The sequence below is a fragment of the Haemaphysalis longicornis genome, unplaced genomic scaffold, assembly GCF_048455015.1.
Source record: "Haemaphysalis longicornis isolate Haplotype H1 unplaced genomic scaffold, Haemaphysalis longicornis Haplotype H1 scaffold_1, whole genome shotgun sequence".
NCBI classification, from domain to species: Eukaryota; Metazoa; Arthropoda; class Arachnida; order Ixodida; family Ixodidae; genus Haemaphysalis; species Haemaphysalis longicornis.
The window spans coordinates 435,006,129-435,021,423 of record NW_027526203.1 but is presented as its reverse complement, the minus strand read 5'-3'; the positions used below and the strand labels follow the sequence as shown (position 1 = coordinate 435,021,423).

At 43.4% G+C, this 15,295-nt stretch overlaps 1 protein-coding gene across 3 annotated transcripts in view; it reads right to left on the bottom strand.

The window, feature by feature from the left end:
- LOC144155775 (2',5'-phosphodiesterase 12) overlaps positions 1-14,207 on the bottom strand; it is a 31,175-nt gene extending 16,968 nt beyond the window's left edge. For 2 of the 3 annotated variants that reach the window (XR_013319632.1, XM_077687425.1), the window contains exons 1-4: positions 13,625-14,207; positions 12,179-12,594; positions 9,382-9,521; positions 7,375-7,537 (exon numbers count right to left, since the gene is read on the bottom strand). Coding sequence is in view for 2 of the 3 variants with exons in the window: in XM_077687425.1 (XP_077543551.1) it covers positions 7,375-7,537; positions 9,382-9,521; positions 12,179-12,594; positions 13,625-14,050 (1,145 nt within the window). In the remaining variant the exon portion in view is untranslated. The remainder of the gene's footprint in view (positions 1-7,374; positions 7,538-9,381; positions 9,522-12,178; positions 12,595-13,624) is intronic. The other variant, XM_077687424.1, reaches the window with a different exon arrangement.
- Positions 14,208-15,295: the final 1,088 nt, after the last annotated feature.

The window sequence follows — 15,295 nt, the reverse complement described above, 5'->3', positions numbered from 1 at the left end:
AACTAAATTTTTCATTTATATATGAATGCTATGGTACCTAACGCTAAGTAAAAATATTGTGGATTAAATTTGCCTGTAATGCTCTGAAATTGAGGATCACCAGCTGTGAAACCTTAACTACTCTGCTTTATATTTTAACACTTGTTGATAAAAGAAGTCAAAAACCAATATGTTGACTGCAACAAAAATTTTCAGAAGTACAGTAAAACCTTGAAACAGTGAAGTTAATTTAGGAATGACAATACTTGACTATATCATTTTTACAATGCATTAGTACAAAACAAATTTGTCACAGACATACAAAACTTCTTCAAAACCCAGTCAGCTGGTTTTCACAAAAACAGGCACCAATTAACATTTTATTGCAGCTATAAATACACACAATGTAAAGTAACAGTACTTATGCACCTGGCTAATTATTTTTAACATAGTTTGTGTTTTCTCTGTGGCAGGGGTGATTTTCAGTCATGAATGCGATGGAAGCTGTATCAAATTTCATTAAATCTGGTTGGGTTGAATGGCTTCAATGGAAATGGTAAAGTGTGCAGCATTTAGACTTCAAAATATACTAGACATTTACTCTGAATAAGCCCTTTATGACAAATATTCATGTTGCACTGTTTATTGAAAAGAACTTAAGAACAAACCCTCTTGATGAAGTAACCATTGTTGAACACGAATATGATGAATTGCTGCATGAATACACTTCCCCCAAGTTTCCCAGTCGGGGTGGTGGTTGTGTTCTATATGCAGAGGGCAAAAAATTAATAACTATCCTAAATAATAAAGTCCCTGTTGTTCAGATGGTCGAACAGGCTTGAAGAGGGCACAAGTGTTACTCAATAAATGTCCCGTTTAGCTGCTATGAACACTGAAATGGAGTGGGCTTGAGCAGCACTTCACAAAGGGCTGCATACACACTTCTTCAGCTGGCAATGCAGGGACATAGCAGCACTAAGGAGGCAGTTGCAGGGTTATGGCTGAGTGTAGTCGGCTAGTAGTAGCTGCACACAATCCTGCTATTCCCACTTCAAAAATCACCAACCACCTTCTGAACACGTCATCATCCAATGGGTCTAATTGTAGCCAGTTTATGCACCAGAACAGCACATAACGTTACATCACCATGCTTATTACGGAAAAGAATGGTGCACAAGTACCCTGTGGTGGGATTATTAGCATGACACTAATGCCAAAAACTGGGACTTGAAGCTCTATTATACCCCCACCACACCGAAACTGAAGAGTTTATTTTTTAAGGGGTTCTGTAGTTATAAAAATATACGTATAAGGGTCGTCTGCTAAGTTTAGATAGATTTCTATAATATGGCATCCCATTTTTGTGGTGATGCACGGCTGGCAAGTTTTACTCCCTTTTTTCAACCTGGCTCAGGCGCAGTATTATCAATAAGTGTAGCAGTACTTTTGCCTGACATACATTTGCATGGAGCATGTCAGCACTTGAGATAACTTCCAGGCAGTGGAAAACTTTTTTTTTAAGTGAATGGCTGCGCGGATCAAAACCAACTAAAGTGAAGTCCACAAGGTGTGTGAACCAGTGCTGATTTTTAAGTGAATGGCTGCGCGGATCAAAACCAACTAAAGTGAAGTCCACAAGGTGTGTGAACCAGTGCTGAAGGCCATTTACTTTTGAATCAATGAACTTCAGACATCAATTCAAGATGAAGCACATGTTGAGGTCACCACTATGGACATTGTGGAAAAAATTTATGAAATTGCAATGCATGACAACCAAATAACAGTACACAAGGCCGACAAAACCACAGGCATCTAAATTGAATGAGTGCACAAAATCCTGCCCGAATAAATTACAAATGTAAAAGTTGCGTGTGCTAAGGGTGCCGTGATTTTTTGTTGTGGACCAAAAGTGCCCACGAAAAGACCGCAGTATCTGGCAGTGTTAATCCCAATTCCCAAGACTTTCTCTTGCATCGATTCACGACCGGCATTCGAACATGAATTCACCACTACGCCCCCGCGTCACAGCAGCTGTGAAAGCAGTGGACATGGCTAGGTTAAAGCACTCCAAAGAGAGCAAAAGCCATTTTGTCGACTGGGAAGGCAATGACCACTGTATTTTGGAACAGCCTAGGGATAATCTTTGCGGACTACTTGCAGAATGACAAAACAATGACAGGCGAGTATTACGCAATACGCATTACTTATTGGACGGGGTAAAAGTAGAGTGGCAAAAAAAGATCAGGTGCATAATAAAGTTCTCTTTCACTCAAAAGACACACCATCCCACAAATCAACCAGCACAAGGGTAAAATACTAGCATGAATTTGGCTTTCAACTGGTTCCTCACAGCCCCTAATCTCTGGGTTTTTGCAAAATTAAAAATTTTACTCTGCAGGAGTTTGTCCTTGTCTGCCATCGCTACCACTGTCAATGCGCATTTCACTGCACTTGACAATTGTTACTCATGAGCAGGGGTGTAGCCAGGGGGGCTGTTTCAGTGTCAGAACACACTCCGAAATTTTCAGAGTGGTGCATTCCCCCTTTGCCCCTCTGAATTCCTCCTTTTTTCCTTCCCCACTGTTCTCACTCCGCATCAGTATATTAATATAAAAAACAAAACGAGAAAATTGATTGATTTGATTGATTATGAGATTTCACGTGCCGACGCTACACAGGCTATGAGGCGCGCCGTAGTGGAGGGCTCCGGATTAATTCTGGCCACCTGGGGATCTTTAACGTGCGCCGAAATCTCGAACACACGGGCAATCTTTTTTTTCTTTTTTGCTTTCGCCTTCATCAACAAAGTGTTCGCCACAAAAATAAGAAAATTAGATAAGAAAATGCAAATTTTCTAGGTGGGGACCTAGAAGCCCCACCTATCATAGACAATTATGTCTGGGAAGGTTGCAACAGGACCACAGGAATGAAGAAAGGGGGAGGTGTTGGCATGCTCATTAAACAAGGGACCGACTGGCAGAGAGTGCATGAAAGTTGTAAAGAGCATCTATGGGTTAGAGGCATCATAGAGGGGAAAAATACATGGTTAGGAGTGGTGTATCTGTGGATCGGAAGTAGTGCTAGGGAGGAAAATGAGGAAATGGTAAACTGTTTGAGAAGAGATATAAACGAGTTGAAAGATTCGGGCGAAATAATCATAGTTGGAGATATGAATGCCCATATAGAAGGTTTGGATGGATACACAGACCACAACGGTTCTCTAGTGATAGATCTATGCCAGGAAAACCGGCTTGTAATAGTAAACACGGAAAGCAAGTGTGACGGACAAATAACGTGGGAAAGCGGTAACAGACAGTCCAGCATAGACTACAGTTTAGTATCTGAGACAGTATACGGAAGGCTGCGGGAAATGAGGATAGATGAAAATGGAACAGACGGCTTAGGAAGCGACCACAAGCGGTTTAGCTTGCACTTTGGAGGCGCAACCCGGACAAATGCAGAAATAGGTACAATAGGAGGAAATAATTTGAATAATGAGCAGTTAAAGATCATCTCTGATAGATTGGAAGATGAAATCAATAAATACCCAGACAAAAATTGGGATTACGACGAAATGATTGCGTTCATAAAGGGTAAGATGAATGAAGCAAAGGAATGAAACTGATGGAAAGGGAAGAGAAAGTCGAGAAGCTGGTGGAATAAGGAAATAAAAGAGGCTATTGACCAGCGAAGAAAGGCTTCGAGAGAACATAGAGAAGCAAAAAGAACTGGTATGGAACCGAAAGTAGTGAAGGAAAAGTGGGATGTCTACCGTGGGAAAAAACTAGAAGTGCAGAAAATGGTGCAAGCAAAGATCAAGCAGAAAAGCGAACAATGGATGGCAGAAATACGGAAGAAGGACAAAAGCGCATCCAAGAAGTTTTGGAACCATGTAAAATCACTAAGCTCAAAAAACGATAACCATAAAAAATTCCTGATTGATGAGGAGGGGGAACATTTAGAAGGAGAGCATGCGTTGGCGCATATTCATCGAGTGATTAGTGAGAAGTTTAGGACAATAGTGGTAGGGAAACCTGAACCGATAACATCAGCGCCACAAAAGGCTGGTGGAATAAGGAAATAAAAGAGGCTATTGACCAGCGAAGAAAGGCTTCGAGAGAACATAGAGAAGCAAAAAGAACTGGTATGGAACCGAAAGTAGTGAAGGAAAAGTGGGATGTCTACCGTGGGAAAAAACTAGAAGTGCAGAAAATGGTGCAAGCAAAGATCAAGCAGAAAAGCGAACAATGGATGGCAGAAATACGGAAGAAGGACAAAAGCGCATCCAAGAAGTTTTGGAACCATGTAAAATCACTAAGCTCAAAAAACGATAACCATAAAAAATTCCTGATTGATGAGGAGGGGGAACATTTAGAAGGAGAGCATGCGTTGGCGCATATTCATCGAGTGATTAGTGAGAAGTTTAGGACAATAGTGGTAGGGAAACCTGAACCGATAACATCAGCGCCACAAAAGACTGCGGAAAGGGAAATAAGTTTGAGCAACCTTGATTGGAAAAAAGCAGAGCAAAAGGTTTCCCCCCAGACAGCAGTAGGCCCGGACGGAATACCAATGCAACTGATAAACCTACTTGGACCTAAAAGTAAGGAATCGTTTACGAGGGCAATAGATAAGGTGATAGAAACCAAACAAATACCAGAGGACTGGTTAGAAAGTAGGATGAATTTAATATACAAAGGCAGAGGAGACAAAGCCAGTATTGATTCATACAGACCACTCACAGTAACGTCAGTGGTGTATGGATTCGTAATGCAGGCGATAAAATCAGAAATTCAAGCATGGATGGAAGAAAATGAAATACTTGGGGAACTGCAGAATGGATTTAGACAAGACAGGCGACTAGATGACAATCTGTTCGTGATAACGCAATGCATTGAAATTGCGAAAGCACAGAATAGACCACTATGGATTACGTTCTTGGACATTAAAGGGGCATATGACAACGTAAACAGAGAACGGCTGTGGAGAATGCTGAAACTCCAGGGATTAGATGACGAGTTAGTACAGTTCCTTATAGCAATCTATAAAGGCAATAGAGTGCACCTTACTTGGGAAGGACAGAAATGCGCCCAGCAGGTCAACATCCATCGGGGACTGAAACAGGGATGCCCTTTGAGCCCAATACTGTTCATGGTTTACATGGTAGGGTTAGAAAAGAAACTGAAAGAAAGTCAAGTAGGGTTTAGCCTAACCCATATGCTGCAAGGCAAAGTGGTACAACAGCATAACCACAATAACCAAACCGATATGCAGCGGCTAGTAAATATTTGCGGCCAGGAAGCCACTGACCTCGGGTTAAATTTCAGTTCAGAAAAATCAGGAATAATGGTTTTCAATGACGCTACCACCGACGTAGTGTCTATCCAGCAAGGCGAATTACCTAGAGTGAAGGAATATAAATATTTGGGAGTGTGGATAAACGAAGGGGATAACTACTTAAGTACTTACGAGGAGCAACTTAAGGTTAAGGGAAAGCAAAACGCAGCTATAATGAAGCATAGAGCTCTGTGGGGGTATAACAAATATGAAGTAGTAAGAGGAATGTGGAAAGGAGTAATGGTTCCGGGTCTCACGTTTGCGAATGCTGTACTCTGCTTAAAATCAGACGTTCTATCAGGTCTTGAAGTAAACCAGAGAACGGTAGGACGTTTGGCCTTAGGCGCGCATGGAAAAACAACTAACGAAGCAGTTCAGGGAGATATGGGCTGGGCGTCGTTTGAAGTTAGAGAAGCTCAGAGTAAAATATGCTTTGAGATGAAGTTGAGGGCAATGGTTCAATGAAGGTGGGCAGCTAAGGTATTTAGGTACCTATACTTGAAAAGCGTGGACACGCAGTGGTTAAGAAAGACTAGAAGGCTAACGATGAAATACGGAAAGAACAGTGGGGAATCCAAAACAGACAAGGTAACCAAAAAAGAGGCAAGGCAGATTGAAACGAATAAATGGAGGGAAAAAATGGAAGCTAAAACGTCGTTAGAGATGTACAGGGCTGAGAAGATGAACATCAGAAAGGAAAATTTCTACGATAATTCCCAGGGCAGTGCTTTGATTTTTGAGGCTAGAGCAGGTTGCCTGCGAACTAAGAGTTTTGTGAGGAAGTATTCACAAAATGATGGGGTATGTGTGGTCTGCGGAAAAGAGACAGAAACTATGCGGCACATAGTGTTAGAATGTGAGGGTATCCATCCAAATCTACATGAAGGGAATATTGGGCTTTCAGAAGCCCTAGGATTTAAGGGTATCAGAGAGGAAGTTAACTTCAAGGCTGTCGAGGGGACGAAAAGAAGATTAGAATGCTGGTGGACGAAAAGCAGAGAGGGGAATATTGCCTAGGACAGTTACCACCTGTAACAGGGAAAAGAAGGTATTTCGGGCCTAATAAGCTTTAGTGCCTGCCCTAAGCAGTGCTAGTATTAAACCAAGAGTGTAAAACATGGTTATATTAGTCCTTTTTGGTAAGATGACATGTCATCACCCCGCTTAAAAGAAAAACCAATAGGAATCATCATCATCATCATCATCAAATGATGTTTGTGCGCTGGCTATCTTTCCATTTAGGGTATCTTTTGCTGGAAGTGTATAACACACCAAATATTTCTGGCTATGCCACTGCTCATGAGACAGGATGACTGGATAAAAAAAAAAGGAAGCTCTGTCAACCATGTGCATTCTTCAATGGAAAGAAGACTATTTTAGGAAACAAACCCTTTGTCTTCGGGAAAAGTTGTTTGTACTATTTACACCATACTGATGACACAACCCTAGCATAGAAACGCACACTGAAACAACATACTCGGCACCAAGCAGAAAAATCCAGATGCAGGACACGAGCTCGTATGGAAGTTAAATTGAAACTGCACTTTTCCCCACTATATCCATTATCCTTACATGATGGGTTGCACAAAGCTGCACCACAGTGTTTCGGACATAAAATAAGCCATAACATTAAATAAAATACCAGAGAGTCCTTTTGGTACCATTCCACAATCACCCATCCCCTTTGCACATAAACCTTTTCAAGCTCTTGTCCGGTCTTAGCATTAGGAGACTACGCAAAGCAGTCAGTGATTACGTTTATCATATCGAAAATTGAAGAAAATGGTGGAGGCCAGCATGGTGCATGTTCAAAACTGGCTTAGTCTTTTCGTGTTGTTACCTGAATCTGTTGCTGCCCACACAGCAATGGCAAAAAAAGAAAAAGGCATTTTGTAATGTGTAGTTTTTAACCAGGGTAAGTTGATGCCTTCCCGTTTCCGAGTTTTCCCACATCTACCAGGGCTGTTGGAAAGGCCTTCTCGAAGCTGCGAGCTGCTAATCCGAACAGCACGCCTGCACGCAAACACAGCTTGGATTTGAGTGGCACGAAGGACACACCTGAACTTGTTCTTGCGATAGAAGCAGGCAAGTCCTTCTGCCATAGGACTGTTCTTCTCGGTGTAATATCCAGCAAAGCCGCAGAATCCAAGGGCAACTTCGAGGTCCTCCCGGAAGAACTTGCGGTCTACCTCTTGCAGAAAAAAGAGGTCGCTCCGGTAGCCTACAGTACAAAGGAAAGCACCCAGTTCAGGGTCAGTCGACCAGTTTAGAGAGGTCACCAAGGGTAAGTACGTTCCTGCAAAGCAAAATTGGCCTCCACCTAAAGTGCAGCCATTTAGCCGTGAGGCTACCGGTTTCGCCCAAAACTTTACAGTTCAAGAAAAATTTGTCCTGGTCCAGGATTCGAAACCGGGATCATGTCCTATGTAGGGCAGATGCTCCACCAACTGGGCCATTTTAGCATGAGAGCAAATCAAGCTTAGAAAAATGCGTGCACTTCACTCTACCTGGAAGCGAAATTTCAAACCCTTGAAAACAGGCGTATGTAGTCTTACTAGAAAAAACTAGAGGATAGAAAATATGGCTACCCAAATATGCACAAGCACCTTGTACGCAAGCAGCGACAATCATCAATTTTGAAACCAAAACTTGGAAAAGGCTGGCTAGGACTAGGCGACGTCACAGCAAGCTAGAAACACAGCGTCTCAAATCCCGACCGAGACTCTCAAATGGAAGCACGCATGTGGAGCAGACTAGTTAGCAGACCAAGCTGGCCAGGATGTTACTCTCTCTCTATAGCTGCTTGCGCCTTATGCTGGCAGGTGTAGCACTGTTTGCTGCGGGGCTATGTTATACGCCTACAGCTGATTAACTGGGATGTTCACAGAACTACTACGTTGCATCCCAGTGGGTGTGGCCGCACCTACTGCAGGTTCAGTCAGAATAAATTTGGCCACAATGAAATTTCACTGCATTGGACTTTAGGTATTCACAACCAACGGGCTAGCTATTTACCAATTTCTCGCACTGTGCGCTGCTGAACATTTACACAAATGACTGTGTGCTAAACTTGGGACAAACGTGGTTGGTGCCACCTCGAAGTGGAGGTTATAATGCCACTATAATCGCCTATGCCAGCCGTGGTCTTTCCAAGGAAGAAAAAAACTACTCAGTTTCTGAAAAAGGGTGCCTCGCGATTATACAGGCCATTTCAAAATTTCGCCCATACGTGTATGGACGACCATTCAAGGTTGTGACACACACCCACGCACACACCCACATGCATGCACATGCACACACACACCCACACACACACATGCACACACACACGCACGCACGCACACACCTCAGCAGTCAGCTCGGCAGACATCTGCCTGATCCTCCAGTGGTCACTTGCACTGCTTAGTCTGACAGTTCTTCTGAAGGGAAGATTGCATTGATTGATTGATTGAACCCGGCAGGTGAAGACTAGAGGGCAGCCGCGCACACTTATGGTTGACACAAGCCTTAACATTCAGTTCGGCGGAAGATCACAGGTCGGGTTCGCATTATTCTGCACAGGGTCGGTAGAGTCTTTTCAGTACACGTACCTTTCAGTACGTGGATGTTTAGGTACACGGGCGCTTTGGTACAAAGAGAGATTCAGCCATGTGAACAACTGACTAAATTAAAAAAAAAAATCATATGAACTGTATAAACTTGTTCAACTTGGGTTAATGTTATTACTATTTCTGTTAACCCAGAATTATCAATTGGCTTAATGTCTGGGAACAATTTGTTCTTTAATTATTGCTTATGAATTCTTGTTTGGTGAGTTTATTTCTTGCTAACCTTGCTAAAGGTTAACCTTTCGTAAAGTTACTAAAAGTAGCCTTACTAAAGGTGGTGCTATGTGTGCCTTTACTTATTTGCCACTGCTGCGACGACATTCCTTTTACTGCATGTGTTACAGCGCACAGAAACCTATGGGGATAAAACATGGTCATACTTGTTGACACAAGCGCCTCCTAAATGTAAAGCCACATACGTCTGCTTGCCTACTGTGCAGGGAATGGCTTAGCTTACCAAAAAGTTCCTTCATGATTAGATTCTTCCTGTAGTCCATCTTGAGGGCGTACCGAGCACAGTACGGGTACAGGGTCTCCCTGGCGAGCTGCGACTCGGCATACACGCCGGCAAGCAGGTTGTAACTGACGCAGCGGAACCTGTTTCCGGAAAAAAGTGATGCCATCATCAGTGCAGCAATACTCAAGGTGACCAGGACAAAACAAGGAGTTTGCATTTGCAAGCACTGCCGTTTGATGCATGCTCACACTATTCCCGTTTTATTCCAGGAGGTATTTTGACTCTAGTTGAAGCAGGGGTGCAAAAGGACTGGCCAAGAGGAGGGCATATGTGAAACATACACAAGAGAAGCCTCTTCTGGTTAGGTCAATGCAGTTCTCTGCCTTTCTAATAAAAGCAATTCAAGTGCCACATGCATACTTAGTGCTGTCATTTGCATTCACTTCCTTGGACGGACCACTGATTTTTGTCACGTACATGCTCTCTAGCTTATATGAAAGCCAGCGTTTTATATGGTCGAATAACTACAGGCAATGTACAAACAAACTGGCGGAAATAATTTTAATTTTTCACTAAACTTTCCGAAATCTGAAGAATGGCGGTTCGTAGTGTAGAACACTACAACATGTGTACCGGACAGATGACCTGCAAACCTTGCAGCTACTGAAACTGCTGAAACATTCAATCACTTGTTGAAAACCTTGTAACATAAGTATTTATATAAGTTTAAATTGTATATGTATTTTTAAATATTCTTTTGAAAATTTTAAAGACACCCGTCCGCCGCCACTCGACTGCTCTCAGTGTGGCTAACTGAACCTCCTTGCCCAGAATCAACGGCAGCGGCCAGTAAACAGACCCAGTGAAGAAGCTTTAACGATGCTGCCTGCGTCCGAGGCGTTTCATCTGCCAAAATATTCGTTTTCAGTTTCCAAAAACGCCAACGTCAGTTTATAAAAAAGGAAAGGACGTGCCCTGGGAGAATCGAACTGCCGATCTCCGCAACATGAAGCCAGCATTCTACCTATCATCCATCTCAACAGATGGCGCCGTCGTACAAAATAGACAAGCTATTAAAAAAAAAACACAAAGGAATAAGAAAGCTTGCAATTCACATTTTCTTTTAGCTGGGGACAAGTTTTTAAATATCGCTTTTCATCTCGCACACAGACAAAAGTATGTTGCCGCGCTACTGTATGTCATGATTGCCGGCATTATTTTTGGGAGAAACATATAGCTTGTAGATAAAAAAATTTCGATTTAAAAAGTTCTATGGTGTTATCAGCAAAACCGTTTCACATTAAGGGGTTTCAAGGGATGCCCTTTCATTTGGGATAGAGAACATATACTCGACAAATATCGATTGTCTGTTCATTTAAAGACGTGACTTGGGATAAATGCAGCCCTGTAAACATTTCAACATGGGTAATGGGGTTCAGTCCCCTCGTATGGGGGTTGGGCGCTTGCCCTCTGTATGCCACTATGGCAGCAGCAATGATTGTAAACCGCAGAAACACATCCACACAAAAGGGTCAGAGCAGGTGTCGGTGCACCCTATAATCTTCCGCATTATGATACATGATGTCCCAAATCATGAAAGCAGATCAGCAAAGATGAGGACAGAAGAAGTGACAAACTAGAGCGCCGCAGTTTGTCACCTATTTCGTCCTCGTCTTTGCTCCGTTTTTTAATGTCAATAATGGGTACCCAACTAGCCCAACGTCAAGCCTTAGTCATATTAGCAGAGTTTTTCTAGGAAGAACAGTTAGGCTTCAATGAAAGAGTTCCAGTTGGAGTTTAACAAGCCAAAGCTGCCCCTGGGCTAAAGGCACACCAAAGCAGAGGGCCTTGGATTAATTTAAAGCATTTGGGAACCTTTAAAATGACCCAAAATGCTGCGCACAGGGGTGTTGTGACCTTTCCCCACTAGAAAAAAAGATCAGTTTGGTAAGCACCTGCCAATGTAAAACGAACGTATCTGGCACACACCATTTTTAAAAAAGCACTGACTGCATCTTGTAAACATTAGAAATAGGCTGCCTCACCCTACAAGCGGCCTTCATTTCCGTCTTGAATTTGGTTATGTGCTTTGCTGTGCAGTACAAGTTGGGTCTAAAAGGTTTAAGAGTGTTGGCTACTTTCGCTTTTTTACTGCCAGAGACATACTTTACAATAGGCAGCACGAAAGTGAACCAAAAATGTGAGATTATTATTGCAGGTGTATTACTGCAGAGGACTACATGACCAAAAAGGCCACTGGCTTTACCACTCACCCCAGTAGACAAGCCAATTATGCCGTAGTTTCTATGCCTCCTGTTAGACGATACTGCTGCACAGCCGTCTTCAAGATTTGCACTATTTTATTTTGTGTCCCGAAAAAGTGGAAGGGAAACCGAAAGAAATTCCTTATTTATTCCTAACAAACTACGGCATTGTTTACCATCAAACAAAAGCCAACACAGCTACAATCTTCCAGTTCAATTAACAAGTTGCTCAGCTTTCAGTGAACATTTAAGCATAAAGTGTGCCTGCACAAACCAAGCTAGTGATAATTATGCAACAGATTAACATTACAATCTGGAGTATCGAAACAGTGCAAAACGTGATGCTGCTGTGGTTGGTGTGCAGGCTTCCCTGGATTTTTTTTCCCTTCCAAGTTTAATAAACGGTTGATGACAGTGAAGTGAGTTGGCTTCCCTGTCTCCTTCCAGTACTGGTAATCAACGCAACAACCCACAGCTAGCAATTAAGAGGAAATGGCACCACTGTGGAGCCATGAAGCAAAGCCAATACGTGCCTGCGAAATCCAGAGAACTGGGACGTGAAGTACTGCCGGTTCTGAAAGGGGCAGTTCATGGGGCCCGGCTGGATGGCAGTGTTGGACAGCACTTCCACCGTCATGCCCTGCACCCCGAGCTTCTGCGGGGTCAGCAGGAGCAGAAGGTGGTGCCCGATGTCCTGGTAGGTGGGAGTCATCCACGGACCGTTTTGCACGAACACAAACAGCATGTTGGCAGCGCTGTACAACTGGCGGCGTGGGTAGCTCTGGCCCCGGTCAACGCTCCTGTACCACGCGAAGTCGCAGTCATTCAGGCTGCAGTCATCCAGCTCGGCATACGCGTACACCGGGAAGCCTGCCATGATGAGCTTCGGCAGGCGGGCGCATCGCACCGAAGGCGCGTTCACAAGGACAGAGTACCGCTGGTCCCCAATCTGCACGGTGCAGCACCAAAAAAGGCAGATGTTTGCATCTGTCGGACAACCAAGAGACATCAGTCAGAACAACAACTGAAACGGGATGGTTGTGACTGTGGTTCGGAAGTTGCCAGCAAGCCACCCGAATGACGAACAGCTCTCATTTCCTGAAACAGGGCTGTTAACTTGCCTATGCTGGCCGTCACGATGCAGGAAGTGAACTGACCGATGCCGGTCAGTCAACATTAGTAGGCACTCACTTAGGTTACAATTTTCTTTCTGAAGCCTCGTGCTGCGGCTTCACTAGCATTTACACAATTTTTACACTTCAAGGAGGCTTTAATTTCAACCTGCTGTTCAAATACGAAAACCTCATGCAACCTTCAAGTACTTTCGCATATATATAAAAATTCACTTGTAGTAGACATTCTTACCACCAGCCTGTTACTCCGATGGATAAAAAAAAAAAAAAAATCGATGTGAGCTAGCTGATCTGGGTGCCTGAAACTGTACAAAATCTTTTTTCCCCTCACAATAGCCCAAGCTACTATTTGCTTGAATTAAAATCACCCAGTAAATATACAGCCCAGAATGGTGTACGTTTCCTCATATAGTTTAGAACACGTCGCGAGTTCTCGTGCGTTCCATGCAAGCGCGAAGAGTACATTTAGATTGCAAGGACAAGGCGTTTTTCTTTCTTTGCCGAATTTCGGCACGATGTACAGGGGCAAATCGAAACGGGGATTGAAGCTCAAACAGCTCGCAAAATTGGGGACGGTTGTAGACAACACTGGAGGCACACTACCTGGCTGCATAATCGCTCTCCGAGCAGAAGGCGTCAAAAATATCTGCATTTAAGTTTCGACCCCTGGGCAAAGCCGAATGTGCACTGAGCACCAAATACGAGGCGAAAGAATACTTCACTTGGAACAATGCTGCAACGGTTATTCTGGAATCGGAATAAAGACACGAGAAGGGCGATTATGCATCCCACCAGTTACCGCCACAGCTAAGTTTTTTTATCGCTCTCTAAAGTGGAAATCCTGACCTGCAGTATGGAACCATCTTTCCACGCGTCGCCGCTGGTCAAATCCTCTGGCACAGGGATTCCGTTGTGCTCCAAAGAAACCAGCAATTTCGGGTGCGATTCGGTTTTTGCAGCGTCTTCGTCCGAGCGGCTGTTTTCTTGCTTTTTCCTTTTACGTTTTGTTTTACCTTCTTCATTGTTAGTAATGTTTAGGGATATTCTAGCAAGCACAACACGAAGTTCTTCTACACTGGCGCGATTCAAGGTGTACAGCCGTTCTTTGATGTCCCCAGAAGCATATTTAAATGTCAAACGGAGCCGGCTTTTTTCCGAGTCGTGGTTCACGTAGGCAAATTTTTCCGTTGCAGCTGCAGCAGAACACATGGTTTTCTTGCAGGAACGAGTGACGTATAGCAAGTTAAACGTCAAAGCACGCGTCCACATCATAGTTGCTCACATGTCTACACCATAATGATCTTATTACGTCGATTGAACTAGAACTGCTTGAATGCTTCCGAAGAAGAAAAAAACTTCGCCAACTGCACTGAGCGCTGCCATCTTGGTCGCGTTGCCAACCGCTTGTGTGAGAGCGCAGAAAGTGCGTGGAAGGGAGGCGACGGGAGGCTAAGGGAAGACGTGCAATGCTCATGCTGCATGCACGTTAGTTTGTGGCATCAATCACAGAGAAAAGAAAGAAGAGGTTATATAAGGCGGCGTTGACCACAAATTGTGCGAGCGAAATTAGGGCAGTGCAGCAGATAGTAGGTTCTCGTTTCACAATATTTTGCTCAATGGATTTCGGCTTCGGCGGAAATACAAGCTACACATTTTGAATTAGTATTGTATATAGTTTGCGAAGCAGTATGTGGGTGTGCGCGTGTGCGAATCAGGCTTTCCGAGGAAAGAGCATTTCCGAACGCGCACATTACCGATAAATTTGCGACTAAAACCAGAAAAATCGGAGCAAATAAATGCAGTCGCGAAATCTCAATGTAATTTCTTTCAATTAAGAAAGCAGGGCCTTGACAGGTGCATTTTACGTTTCGTTGTTTTACCACGAGGTTTTAAACAGAGGCCTAATCTAATGGCCGACGTTCGAAAAACGGTACACATGTGCAGAAGACAAAAAAAGCTACACAACGGCATAAAGTGCACGACAGAAACTAATGCGGAAACCATTTCGTTGTTTTACCACGTGGTTTTAAACGAAGGCCTAATCTAATGACCGGAATTAGAAAAACGGTAAACACGTGCAGAATACAAAAACGCTACAAAACGGCACTAAAAGTGCACGATAGAAACTAATTCGGCAGACGAAAACGGACGGCATAATTATTTTTCCTACCATAAACGACAATAAGCGACAACGTTCCCATTTTAGACGCCACTTTGTTGGGCGATAATTGTGACGATCGATTTTAGGGTTGCTAGTATGTAGGCCTATATATGAAGTCAGCTGATTTGATGTCAAGAGGACGGTTCTGGAAACAGGTACTGCTTTGTTCAGCATGTCTGAGAAACTGCACACTGAAACTGAAACTGCATACTGCGACAAAAAAAAAAAGCATATAAAACTCGGTTGATCTACAATATTATACTTACTGAGAGTGGAACGACGACCCAAGTCCCCATGTTAATTAACGCGTCTGAACCACTGGTCTGAACGCTGGTTAATGATGCATCAATGCTATG